The 14234-nt window shown below is 44.4% G+C and overlaps 1 protein-coding gene and 1 non-coding gene across 3 annotated transcripts in view; both read right to left on the bottom strand.

Annotated features, from left to right (window-relative positions):
- Nucleotides 1–9657, bottom strand: part of POLR3E (RNA polymerase III subunit E) — a 28622-nt gene extending 18965 nt beyond the window's left edge. Inside the window, exons 1-8 of one of the 2 annotated variants that reach the window (XM_053992034.1) lie at nucleotides 9549–9657; nucleotides 5502–5583; nucleotides 4354–4404; nucleotides 3591–3668; nucleotides 1970–2085; nucleotides 1593–1675; nucleotides 760–867; nucleotides 257–306 (exon numbers count right to left, since the gene is read on the bottom strand). In XM_053992034.1, coding sequence (XP_053848009.1) covers nucleotides 257–306; nucleotides 760–867; nucleotides 1593–1675; nucleotides 1970–2085; nucleotides 3591–3668; nucleotides 4354–4404; nucleotides 5502–5537 — 522 coding nt within the window. In that variant the 5' untranslated portion in view covers nucleotides 5538–5583; nucleotides 9549–9657. Of the gene's footprint in view, nucleotides 1–256; nucleotides 307–759; nucleotides 868–1592; nucleotides 1676–1969; nucleotides 2086–3590; nucleotides 3669–4353; nucleotides 4405–5501; nucleotides 5584–6433; nucleotides 6456–9548 lie in introns of those variants that run through there. The other variant, XM_053992035.1, reaches the window with a different exon arrangement.
- A 91-nt stretch (nucleotides 9658–9748) lies between these two features.
- TRNAL-AAG (transfer RNA leucine (anticodon AAG)) lies at nucleotides 9749–9830 on the bottom strand. Its single transcript has one exon. It is a non-coding gene; the product is annotated as a tRNA-Leu (tRNA).
- Between the last annotated feature and the right edge of the window lie 4404 nt (nucleotides 9831–14234).

Genomic DNA, 14234 nt, shown 5'->3' with positions numbered 1-14234 from the left:
AAACCCTTGGAAAAAACCCATTTGCATTACTGATTTGGTGTATCAGTACCAAACTAGGGACCCTAGCTCCAACAAATCACCCCTTGCTCTCAGTGCCATCTTTATGCCTGGGACTCCACCTGGCCTCCCCCACCCAAGCCCAGGTCAGCAGGACTAGCTGGGGTTTGCTGTCCTTTCATTTCACTCTGAAGTGAAATGTCAGGCTTTCTTGTGAACTGTTGCCTGAACCAGCATAAAAAGGAAAATGTGGACATACAGTAATTTGCTTAACATCATCTTCAGCTTCATCCTGGGATGAATCACCACCTGCCAGAAAACACAAAAATAAACATACCACTGTAGTGAAAGAGCCAAAGCCAGTCTGGGGGCCCATGCAGGAAAGCACATTGACAACTCCATATGCAGGGGTTCAACCCCAGTCTGCCAAACTATGCCATGTATGACAGCACCACACTGCTCCTGTGACAGGACATCCTGTTGCCATGACCTTCCCAGTGGCAGTGGGGACACAGTCCCCACCACCACCCTTTGTCACTACTCAGCACCTCCTATCCCTCTGCTAATCCCCCACACTGTGCTCATAAAAGCATTTAGGTAAAAAAAGCCCCACAAATTCAGTGAAACAATCTAAGAAATGGCCTAATAACGACTGAGTTGTTAGAATAAACACCTTCAGAACAGAATGACTCTTATCAGTCACATTATAGAGAGAACTCGTATCTCACCTCCCCTAAGAAAACACAATTGCGGAGAATTTACCTTCATTAGCAGCTTCTCTTTCTCGGTGTTTTGCATCAGCCTTGTCCAAGTAGGTGAAGCTTGGCCTCAGCTGAAGAATTCCATGTAGTGGAGTCAAGTGAAGTTCACCTGAAAAAGAGAATTAATGTTGGTTAAAATTGATTTTTTCCACTGCACAAGGACACAAGTTTTCATTATTTTCCTTCCTCCATAAAGCCACAGCTTCAATTGAGCATAAATATTTAATACAGCAAAACGTAAAAAAGGATTGAAGTGAAAAATTCATCCAGTGCTCAGGATTTCAAGGGAGTATGAAAGACCAAGACCTGTTTCTGTTATTTTGCCTTTTGTGTTGAAACCAGATCTTGTAGAGAGCCACATTCTAGCACAGGCCTGACCCATTGTCCAGAAGACCCCTAGTAAAATAGTCATCACTGAAAACAATCTACATATTGTCATCTCAAATGACCACCAGGCCAAAACTCTGTGATGGCCTGTGCAGTCAAGAGAGGGACAAAAAGTGCAGAACAGGAAAATGAGACAGACAAAATTAGATTAAGAAAGCAATATAAATAATAATGATAATTTCATGCTACAAGTGTGTATTATTTCAGGTCACCATGAACTGTTAAGATTATGGAGGCATCTACAAACCCAGGGTGCTCTTACATGATATTTACAATTTTGCTAGACCTACTCAAGGACTCTTGGGACATTGATAAGAGAAAATTTTTCTTTCTTTAAAGACCCATCAGACAATTAAACCTAGGCCAAAAAAAAGATCAAATAGGTCTTATCTTAACACTGAAATGAGTATGTTGCCCTGATGGGAGGGTTAAGCAAGAGAAACCTACCTTTTTTATAAACAGCAGCTGCATAGCGGGAAACATTACTGGCAGCTTGGGAAGAGCAGAAAGTTTGCTTGTCCATCAGCTTCCTGCAGACAGAGGGCAGTGAGATGGCATTCCACAGGCAATGTGGCATGCAGGTGCCAGAAGTCTGAAAGCACCAATTCTCAAAATGGATTCTCAACAACTCTACCAGACAAATATCCATCACTTCTGTCTGCAAATCTGAAGTCATGATCCACCCCAAAAAATGTAGGTTACTCTCAAGAATACTTGCTACAGAACAGTGTCCAAAGCAGCCCCTGTGACTGTACAGCCACTGGTGGACACACAGATATCTGTGCTCACCCCAAAAAGGAAAGGCAGGTAAAGAGGACACCTACGAGGAATAGGTGCTTGTTTCATCTGTACACGTGCCATCCACGTTGAGAGCGATCTGCTCTCCCTTGCTGCGACAATAGTTAGGATTCAAAGTATCAATGGCCATTTCAAGTTCAACCTAAAGAATATCAGGGAAAGACAGCTAATTACCATGGCACAACCCCAAACATATCAATTAAACCCCAACCCCACACTTTCTAACATTTTCACAGGTTTACAGCATATTTAAGTACCTAAGCAGCATCATTCAAATCCACAGGACAAATCTCACACAGAGCTGAACAGCACATGGGTGATGATGGGCTTGGTACAGTGAGGTCATTTAAACAACAAGCTGGAGATAAATCAAATCCCATGTACACAAATGGGATCAGAAAAAGCAGAGTTCTTTAGGCAGCCCTGAAATACACATTCACTTTTCTGGATTCCTTCCATGACACTATCAGTCTAATTTACTTATCAGCACAGATCAGGTGCACAAGCAACCTCATTCAAGCCTCCCCATCACCAAGGAACCATTCAGAATCCCTCATAAAATGATTTCCTTCTAGTTTGGCCACCAAGAATACAAAGTAACTCTCTCCTCTTCAGAAGCAAAGGCCTTGATTCTGCTAACTCAAGACTGCAGCACTCAGCACTGACTTCAGTTTCTCCTGACTTTCACTTGTCAGAGCACTGTAACAAGCTCCAAAGCTTTAATTATAAGAACTATTCCCTCCCACTTCAACTTTAAATTTCAGACCAATGTCCAAAAATAAGCATCCTCCTGCATAATGTTTCTATTTATGTACTATGACAATACAGAGCATAGTCTTCTTCAGGGTGTGTCAAAGCCCTTATAAATTTGTGTATCACAGCTACCATCTTATTTTTTCTTTCCCTTTATGTTATTCATAAACTGAACTAGTTTCAAGTCCTGGATGAGACAGCATATTTACAAAGGTTTGCACAGGACTTACAGTGCAAATGTTTGCTGAATTTAATAAAAGACTTCATGAACACAACATGCATTCAATCTCCAAAGTTCACCAAAGCACTTCCCTTAACCATTTCCCAGAACGAAATTCTAGTAACACAGACATCTACTGCTGCAGTTTGAAAGTAAGATACTGTAAAATAATAGCCAGAGTTCTGGGATACATTTGCAAGCAAGTGCAATGATTATGGTTTTGGCTATACTTTACCTGTACTGCCCCATGATTTCAAAAGGACTCCTGATGATTCACTGCCAGGCAAGAGAGAAATCAAGACTTGCACTGACACTGAAACAGAAGATGGCTCCAAGGCTTAATCCTTCTTCAACCCTTCTCTGAATACTGTAAAGACCTTTTAATTCAAGCTCTTTTCACACAAGCATCCACAGACTGAATTGCTATTAGTAACTACGTTTCCCTGAGTGATTCTGTTTTCTGTTAAAATAGTGGCTTTCCCACCATGATTTATAAACTTTTATTCCAAACTCTACCTTACAGACACAGTAAAAGACTCTTCATACCTTCAAGCACACAGATCTGGTCCTGCAAGTAGCTGCATGGCTAGAACAGCTCAACAGCATAATGTGCTTAAGTACATTCTGCACATCATAAAAAAACTTTTACAGACTGGACTCAAATGATGACCAACCTTTTGCTGCTTTGGTTTTATCTTCGCTGACAAATGTGTAACATCATCATAGGTCATGGAAGCTGGGCGAATGGGATACTGGAAAACAGATCCTTTCATACACCCTCTTCTTTTAAAGATCAAAGAATTTCACAGAAATCAACTCAATTTCCCCTGTCCCCTCACATGCAGATCCACTTGCCAGATCTCAGAGACAAGACACCATGAAAAGACATTAATTGACATATTTGTGAGTCATCAGGGGATTTAGGAGCATGACCTAGAAAGTCTGTTGTTTTCCTCCCAGCCCTCTGCTTTTGTCACTTCACAGCCCCCTTCCTGCCCCTCACACACCACAATAACCTGTAACATATTAGTCCAGCAGGAAAAGAAAACCTTATCCCTCAGCATTAACTCTCAGTAGAGTTATTAGAAGTAAAATATCTGTGGGTATACAAGTAAATGTTACCTTAGAAAGTACAGGTCACATTGCTGATCAGGAGAGCAGACCCAGGTTTAGCTACATGGGTCTCTCTTCTGACCTCTGGGAATGCTGAGAGGACAGTGTGGTATCCCAGTGAGATCTCCCAGCCACAGCAGCACCCTGCTAAAGCTGCCAGGATAACACCCACAGACCCCACCACCAACCAGCCTCACTCCTGCCTCCAAACTGAGACCCAAACAGGTTCTCTATATCCCAAACCTTGGCAGACTGAAACATTAAGTTATGCTCTTTGCATTTATTTTAAACAAATTATCACTGCATAAAAGTTAACTGAAATACCTGAAACAGATAGAGCTTCTCCAGTAGACTTCTGGCCAGGAACACGTCAATCTAAAAAGGAAAATAAATAACCTTCATCAGATGCCAACTGTAATAAAAGTATAACCCTTAGAGCTCAAATACTGATAACATTAGCTTTTCATTATGGACTCTAATATAAAATAGATTCGTGACTCTCCTGTCAAAAGTTTCCTCTCTGCTGACTTTGACATGAAATTCTGCAGCTGGCCTTTTTAAAAACCAAACCTAAAAATCCCACTACAAAGAGGCAGCAGAGAGTGGCTCTAGCTGTGTTTTTCCTCTCTAAGGAAACTTGGCAAACGAATGCGAAAGAGGAATTTTTTTCCTCCAAGGATCTGAAGCAAATCTGTTATCACAATTATAGAAAGAGGAGGAAGTTCTCAGTTTGGCAGCACGACTGAAAGGTAAGTTCCTTACTGGTATTTTGACATCAAAATCTTCCTAAATTAGACAAGAGACACCCACATCCTCAAGCTGGTTCAATACCTGCATTTGGCCATCAGAACTGAAAATGCACAGATGTTTCATCAATAAGACATATGGAAGCTGCCATTTCAGATACAATCCTGACAATTGCCACTCATTTTCTCATGGCTTTTCACCTCTATGGATTTGCCCTTCCTTGTGCTTCTGGTGTGTAAACTCACATATCAAGTGACAAGACACTGTGGCTATTTCTTGGGACACAACAGTCCTTTAAAGAAGTCCCAGACTCAGAACACAACTCCTTACTTCAGCAGAAGGCATGAACACTGTAGATTCATGTTTAACAGATCCTCAAAGCCATTCCAATTTTTTCAGCTCACATGCAATGGAGTTCACCGGAAGGACACAATGGTAGAAGCAAATTCCCCACTTTCTCTTCTGCCATGGACAGATTACAAAGGGTGAAAAACCTGAGCTGCATCTGCCAACATGGACAAGACTATTCTGACAAAACAGATACCATGAGCCATACACTTGGCCCACACGACATAATTCTTTGTACAACCCCAGCCACTGGTTATAAGACAGCCACTGATGTTGATGACACATTGTTTCAGTAATGTAGGAATACTGGGAATAGTAGTAATAAAAATAATAAAAAATTCTCATGTACAATCACTGTTGCCACAATGCACTTTTACCTCTTGTATAATTGGATCATCTTCTTCATTTGCCATGCTAGGATAAAACAAAGCTTTTTCTTGGTTTATTCCTTGGCACAATCTGAAAGAAAACAGGAATGTCATATGAATCATTTCATCTGTGTCACATACCACATGCAGCCTAGAGTATTGTTCAAGTTAACTTGGCTCCTTTCAGTGCTAGTCTGTTTAGTCTGTATTTTGAAGGAATGTGTTTGCATGAACAGGTCCCTGATACTCAACAACCTTGACCAAAGGTGACAAAATTGTAGAGACAGGCAAATGTCTCAAAAATAGGTAAACTGCTATAACTTCTGTGAAAGCTACAGTTACTAAGAAAGCCCTGAACTAGTACCCGAAGAAGGGAAAGAGCCTTTTGCACTTGCATAAAGTGTATCTTTTTTACACTGTGTAACAGTACCACACAGCAGCAGTTTTCCAGCCACAACTGGCCCTGCAGGGTCACTGTCTTGGATATTCCAGTCTGGGAATACCATGACTTTGATTTCATGTCCCTGACAAGCTGCAGCCTTGTCTCCTGACCTGCCACTCTTCAGACTGTACTGCTAAATGAGAGCTCCAGAACACACTGCTCAGCCTTTCCTGGAGTCCTCTGAAACCAGCAGAACAGCAGATTTTTCTTCATAACCACACCAACTCCAATGAAAATAAGACTCTGATATTAACTGAGGACTGGATACTCTGGAACAAAAGGTCATTAAGTTCAATCCAGTGCTGGAGTCAGTGTCGTGCTTGGTTCAGACCTCTGAATAAAAAATGATCTCTCAGCTAAATCAACAATAGTTTTTCCCTGCTGAAATCAAACAAAAGGATTTACAAATTATTCAGGATGCCACTGCAACAATGTTATGTTAATCAGCCAGTACAGGTCAAGATAAGCATAAAAAAAATAAGACCTCTCACGAACTGACCAAGGAAAGTTTTAGCAACAAAGATGATCAGGCAAAGAAACAAGATCTGTGTTCAGGAACTCTCCCTCATTGTCCTTACTCCTTGAGGACACGTTGCTTCTTTGCTGGACCTCCTATGGAGGAAGAGAAGGAGAAACAAGCAGCATCCAGGATCAGCTGGGAACCAGCAGGGAAAGAAGGAACCCAGCATCCATGTTACATCTAGAACAACGGCATTTTTTTCAAATACTCAAGCCACCACACAATTTAGGCAGCTCAGTATATTTCAGTTGACATACAGGCTTCTCAAATATCACACTAATGTACACACAGGTATCTAAGAAACCTTTCAGAGAGGCTAAACATTCTGGATACAAATGTTATTAACATCCATTCAGGCTTATAGTGTTTCTGCCATTCTGCCAAGAAATATAATTCCGTATTTTTCACGTACAGACTCTCTGCTACCAAAAAAGTGCCCCTCCCAATACTGAGCTGGCATTTTCCATTTCTTTATGCACCAGCATGTCCCAGGGTCTTTGTACCATACATACGTATTTAAAAAATTATGTCTCAGTATTTCAGATTCCTATCTGAAGTAATTTTGTAGAAATGCAAAACACCTTCACAGCAAAAAGCCAGTACCTTAACCACAGGCTGGACTGTGAGCAAAACCCTGAGTGTGTGATACCTGACTGAAATCAGTGTTTTCTGTGATCAGGCACCCAGTTCCTCCCAGAAATACACACTAATATGTTTTAAAGAAATAAGGTTTGCCAATTCCATTTTTGCTTTCCCCGCTCACGTCCCCGGGTGGCCCAACACCTGACAGCTCTGCAGACATGGAACAACTGCAGTCTGCACTCAGCTTAGAGCTGATGGTGGGAGGATGCCCAAGATGTGTGAGGACATGTGGTAACACCCAAAAGGTGGGACACTTGGGTCTAAACCCTCCTTCCTCACACCCCTGAGAGAACTGGGAACCACCCTTCCCTTCCTGACAGCCTGCATGCCAAGCATCTGCTAGGCTTGTTCTCTTCTGAGAAAGTTGTTTCACTTCTGAGAAGAGAAAACCCTCCTGGGCTAAGGAGGGACAGAGAAACTCAGCTTGAAGGACTTGGTCTCTGGCCCCTCACTGAACACTGCCTATGCAATTATACACAAAATCTCCTTGGGAATGCACCTGTCACTACTCAGGGGAAATGCTATATTACAAAAACTACATTTTTTTCTTAGTCCTGTCAAGACAAAGCATGACTACAGATCCTTTTACTGGAAAGTGAGACTGACACATCTATAAATAGGAAGCAGTGTGTCCCAGTACAACTTATAATACTCATGCAACCAGAAGAAATCCTCTGAATCAGAATGAAGGCATGCAGACACAATCTTATGTCTGATACATACATACATAGTGTTAATTTCCACACTTCTCATATACATATATTTATGATACCACAAGAGTTGCAGAATGGAATCAAACATTAAGAGACAGCAAACATGGTCAGCAGGTTCAAACTTCTTTTGGTAGAACCTTTTTGTTTTAAGGACTTTCCTTTAAGGTGCAAATCAAAGTATAACGTGAGTTATCAGCTAGCAGGAGGGCAAGAGATATAAATCTTCTCATTTCTCCTGCGAAGTGACCAATGCAAGGACCAATCCAGGAAATTGCTCTTTAGCTGCCCATAACACCATCAATGTAGAACCAATGAAGAAAAATGTTGTGGTTAAAGAACTGTAAAAATCAGTGATGAAGCAACTGAATCCTGCATCTCCCTCTGAGCTTAGAAGGGCATTTGAGTATTAGAGATTTAATTCTATTTTACTACCAAATACTTATATATAACTGCAAGAAGGTAAATTGCAAACCTGTACATTATTTGACACACAGACTTTTAGTTAGGCCTGCAAGAAATGCTCCAGTATTTCATTTTTACCTAAATTGGTCAGTAATAATGGACCCCCAAAGTGCTAACACTGAAACCTAAAATATTCTTCATATAATCGTGCAGTGCCAAAGAAAGGCCAAGAACTCCTTCTGGATCAGTGCCTGAAAGTATAAATGCTGAAACAGCACCGTGGGAAAACTGCCATCTCCTGAATCACCACAACTACCTCTGGCACCCGGGCTCCTCTAGAAGGGGCTCTGAGCAACCCTCTAGCTCACGGTGGCCCATGGCACACAGTAAAATGGAATCTGCAAAAAGAAGCTAAAGCACCTTCCATACATTTATCGCAATTACAATTTTGACCCAATTACTTGCTTCATTTTCTCCTCGCCTGCAAGCATCTTTGCACAGTCATCTTCTGGCAGTGAACCCAAGAGGGCTCCTCTGCACCAGGACCTCTCTCTGGAGGTGATGTCACCGAGGCAAACCTTTGGGGTTTAACAGATTATGCATCAAGCATAAACCTTTCTTTACCACCTCACCCCGTGTGTAGCACAGGACGTGCCAGGCCCGTGCTGCCAGGGGCTGTGTGACACTCCCGGGGCAGGTCGCGGTGCCCGTGCCGTGCTCCCCGCAGGCAGCGCTCCCCGCCGGACGCGGCTCCGCGCCCCTGGCGCCCGCCCTCTCCTGACACAGCAGCCAGGCAGGGCAGGGGAGCGGGGAAGGAGGGCCCCGCGGAGAGGCCACAGCGAGCCGCCCGAGCCGAGCCGAGCCGCCCTGACCGCGGGGACGCAGCGAATCCCCCCAGGCGGGACGGCTGGGCTGGGCTGCGGCCCCGCAGAGCCGGTGCCACGCAGGGGCAGCCGCTGCACTTCGGGGCGGGTGCGCCGAGTCCTTCCCGGCGGCAAGCGCGGGGCTGCGGGCCCCGGTAGGACCGGCGGGGCCGCCGCTCACAGCCCCCAGAGGACCGGCCGGCAACCCCCGGTGCTGCTGCGGGAGGCGAGGGGCCGCGGCTGCGGTCGGACCCGGCCCGGCCTCCAAGCGCCCCGGCCCGTGCCGGGTCCTGTCAGGGCGCTACGGCCCCGCGCCCCCGCGGTGCCGAATCCTCGCAGTGTCGGCTTCGCCGTCCTCCCCAGACAGGCAGAGCCCACCCCAGCCCAGGCCGCGCTCCTCCCCCGCCACCACCCGCAGGGTCTCTGGCGCCGGGGCGGCCCCGGGAGGCGCAAAAGCAGCGCGGCCCCGCGTACCTGTGTGCGGGCCGAGCGGCGGCGGCGGCGCCGCTCCCCCGCTCCCCGTGTCGGTGGGGCAGCGGTCAGGCAGCCGCCATGTTGGTGGCCCCCGGGCCGGCACGTGGGGACGCGGCGCCTCCTCCTACCCACAATGCTCTCCCGGCCGCTGCTACCGCCAGAGGGCGATGGCGCCGGCCTGCGGCGCAAAAAAATACCGCTGGCAGCGGTGGGATTCGAACCCACGCCCCCGAAGAGACTGGAGCCTTAATCCAGCGCCTTAGACCGCTCGGCCACGCTACCGCCCTGCTATTTGGGCGTTTTGGCAACGTATTTACTCCGTACCAGCTTTTTCCCCGTCTCTCCCACATCTCTCCATTTCCAGCAACCGCTCTGCCCACACACCCCCTCTACCCGAAAAATAAAATGCGGGAGGGTCCTTTTCAGCCCGTTCCCAAGCAGCGGCACTTGGAGCTGCGCGATGCACCCAGGGACGGACGGACGGACGGGCGGGAGTAGCTGTGCCCGGGCCCTCCGCGCCGCGCCCGCTGCCACGTGGATGCCACGGAGCAGCACAGCCGCCAGCCCCGTACGTGTGGCACCGCCCGGGCACCCCCTCTGAAAGCCTAACAAAAGTTCTAGATTCTAATTGTCCGTTGCAAAGCCAGAGTTCCCTGAATTTGCAAAGTCAAAAGCCAGCAGTTTATGGCTGGAGGGTTGTTCTTCTGCGTATAGCACAGGGATCAGCAGGGCAGTACACTTGTGCAAACGGGTGGTAGCACACCTCAGCTGCTGGTGCTCCATGAACGTGCCTCTGGAAGTCTCTGGCCGCATTTTGCCTGAAAGTCTGGTGAGTTTTCTTTAAGAATTAATGTTATTTTCACCACTTAATTACAACTGGAGGGTTGTATTTTGAGGAAAAATTCCAGTTTCTCTATGGTAAGGCCACAAAGCCTTAATGCAGCTTGATTTAATTCTGTCCTTGTGGCAGCTCATTTAAATAGGATAGAGAAAATAAACCTGCTGGAGCCCTGCTGACAGCATCATTCAACCCTTTCCCCTGGCACCTCCCACAGCCTGTCCCTGCAGCACCCGGTGGTGCCAGCTCTCTTTCCAAGGAGCTGCTGAAATGGAAGCCAAGAATGGTTTGGTTGGGGTTGGAAGTGTCTAAAAAAGGTCTGATATTCCAACCCCCTGCAGTGAACAGGTGTTGGAATATAAAAAGGTAAAAGACTTTAGAAAGTAGACATGAAGCTCAGAAAGGCTGGGAAATTTCAAAACCTTCTCATGGGAAGCTAGGAAGTTAAGAACCAAGTGAATACATTTATATTTATCATAAGGAACAAGAAAGAACAAGAACTTATTGATAGTTCAAGATGTGAAAAGTCCTAGATATATGCTTTGCAAAGATAGAAAAAGTTTCAATCTTAAATAATTAATTATTGTGTATTGTTTGAGGTTCATAGAAGTCCTTTTGTTAATGTTAAATCCACGTGGGTCCTTTTCTTAATGGTTAGAGTATAATGACTTTATACCTTTTCTTTTACACTATTGGTTCAAAGAATATGTAGAAAAAGGCTTTGCATAAGCTGCCATCTTGTCTCTGCTCTGGATTTGCATGGATGTTGTTATTTCCCTGTGTCTCTTGCTTTTTGCTCGTATGATACGGCCAGATAAGAAATCCTAAGTCTGCAACCAGTCAGGGTCCCATCCTGTTTGTGAGACACGGAGCCATCTGGCAGAAACAGGGACATCTTCAACCAGATCAGGTAGCTCAGAGCCCTGTCCAACCTGACCGTGAATGTTTACAGGGATAAGGCACCCACCACCTCTCAGGGCAACCTGTGCCAGCCTTTCAGCACTCTTATTGTGGGAGGCTGCAGCACTGCACAATCTTGCTAAAAATTTCATTCACTGCCTACAAGTACTGAGGAATAACAGCATACACATGTAAACATGAATAAACTCCTCTAGTGCTGCTCAAGTTTCACACCCTCAGTTCAGTGCCTTTCCAGGATGTGGGGCTTTTTGAGAACAGAGGGAGTTGACTGCAGAGCAGCAGAAGAGGTTCAGGGAGGAGAGAAGGTAGGCAGACCTGAACGGGCTTCACACAGCACATCACCTGTAACCTGCTGAGGCAGAAAAGTTTTGGCAAAGAGTCAGTTTTAACAGTCTCCAAGCCTCTGTGTGTGCGTGTGCAGGAGGCTGCACGGAACACTCATTACAAACTGCTCCTTACCGTGTGGGCTGCTCAGTCTCACAGGCCCTTTTGCCCAGGCAGTGCAAGGTACTAACACCCCTCTGAAAAGTGCATTTCTGCCCTGTCACAGCTGAGCTCAGCCTCTGTCCCTGAAATGTTTCTGTGCCTGGCCACAGAGACATTTCTCCTGAGCACCAAAGGAAGCCTGTGTACCCAAGATTATTCACATCAGCCATGTGTGACACAGACGGGCTGAGCACAGCCTGTCCCTAGGGGGTGGCAGTCGGGTCACCAGTTTTTTTTAATTTCACCTGTGCAACATCACTTATAATGACCTTTTCCAAATTAAAAACTAATTAACACTGAGGAAAACTCAAACTATAACACAAGCTACCAGCCTCATTACCTTGTTATCCTGGCACAGGAAAGAGCAAGGACCCAACACTTGTATCAAACACTGCCACGCTAAGGGCCAGGCCCAATGGTTACAAAGCCCTGAGCTGTCCCCACACAGGAGTTAGGTCCATCAGCAGGAGTAACAGAGATATCCTTGGACTTAAACCTGAAAATACCCTGACTCACCCCTGGCAGCACTGCCTTGCATCCATCCTGAGAGGTTCAAATGAAATTCTGTCTGTCCAAATTCAGATGAGAAGTCGTGACTTGACCCATCGTAACTACACCTGGCTCTGTCAGCACTCGTTCTAATCTGAGTGAAATTTTATCTGTGGGGAAGAGAATGAGATTCTAATAAATCCCACAGACCAGTAATTAAGAAACAGGCTATATAATTATTTATACTTTATAAGCTGTAAGAGTTCACTGTCTCCATGGTTTCTGAAGAATGCTATTCTTACTTTGTTACATTTGCCAAAAACTCCCTCTCTGTGACAGCAGCTATATCTAAAAACTCCAAAGGCTATAAAGCAAGAGCACTGCCAAATTTCACCATTTTTTATCTTAGTGATTCTACAGTGCAGAGGCCCAGATGGTGCTTTTTTGATAGGAAATTCTGCTATTTCACAGTGCCTTTGCTAGAGGATAATTTCACATTGTTTAAACTACACAGGTATAAGAAGTTCCACCTGTCTAAATAAAATAATAGAAAGGCAACACTAAGAGCTCCCTTTTTAACAGTTTGAAAAAACCTGTATCAAACAGATTATTCTGGCACAAAAAGGGAAATACATCATAGCAAAATGACAGTGTATCATTAGATGTTGTATCTCACCTCAAATCATAGAGCCCAGGAATTTCCAGCCCATTCTCAGGACTAAACAAAAGCTAAAGGTATAGGGAGGCCTCTGTAGCACCCTGCAAATGAGCCTTCCCTTCCTGTCCTTATATTTTATCCTCCATTGGCTACAGACACTACATGTCTAATCAAATACAAATCAGAGAGCACATGAACCATTTTGTTTTCTGAAGGACAACAGATTTTGTTGTTACACATCTAATAATTTCCTCCCAGTTAGTTACTTCTGACTGTTGAAAGGGAATGAAATTGGGAATGGAATAATACAAACAATAGAGGATTTCTGGTAGTTTGCAATAGTAGGATCAAATTTTGGCAATTTATAAAGAAAAAAAAACCCAAAAGCAAATACCCACAAGCAGTGAGTAACACTCTACTGAGAAAAGTGACAAAAAGAACAATTTTATTTACTAGCCAGAATGAACCCAGACAAAGTAAAGGAGAGGACTAAGTGATGCAGGCAAGCAGTATTTGCTTGTCTGACATACAAACGAAGTCTTCCATCTCACTGTCCTTACCCAAGAAATATTCCCACTGACATCTACTGAACCCACGTAAGTTCTGGCAGGCTGAGCCTCAGATTTATTTTCACATTTTTAAAAAATACAGATTTTTATTTATTCATTGTGAATAGATTAAAAATACAGCATAAAGCAATATAATTACAAAATCTTTAAAATATACAGTTTTTCCCTTCAAAAGAATGTCACAGAGTAAGTTGCGTATATTTCTGTAAACAATTTCCATTTTCATATTATTGACAGTCCTATTCATTGTATGGCTAAATCATCTGATACATCTTAGGACAGAAGGTAGTCTTCATCACCAAAAAGTAGTATTTGCAAATAAAAAAATTAATTAACTTTGCACTGAGTTGTGTGTACATTTACATACCGGATCTACACAGAGCTGTCAGCAACTTTATCAACTACTAAATTTAGCAAATTAAACTACACCAAAAAGTGTCGATAATTACACTCTACATCCTTTGCATGCACATTTTGGACACTTTCAATCTCCTCCCTACATGGTTAGTGGTGTTGTAACACATGCTTCCTTCTCAAGGAAAATCTCAAAGATTTGGCATCACCACCTTTTGAGGGAAACACAAACCCTTTTGTCTGATTTATGGTCCCTCCACTGTATAGGTTCTGCACAAAACAGACTATTCAACTGTCTTCAGAGGTGAGGGGCTTCACCTTTCATTGACAGCTGATACTTCAATGCTATGAGAAATAGCAAAAAAGGCCAC

The sequence above is a fragment of the Vidua macroura genome, chromosome 16 (assembly GCF_024509145.1).
Source record: "Vidua macroura isolate BioBank_ID:100142 chromosome 16, ASM2450914v1, whole genome shotgun sequence".
Taxonomy (NCBI): domain Eukaryota; kingdom Metazoa; phylum Chordata; class Aves; order Passeriformes; family Viduidae; genus Vidua; species Vidua macroura.
This window is presented reverse-complemented; position numbering and strand designations above follow the sequence as displayed.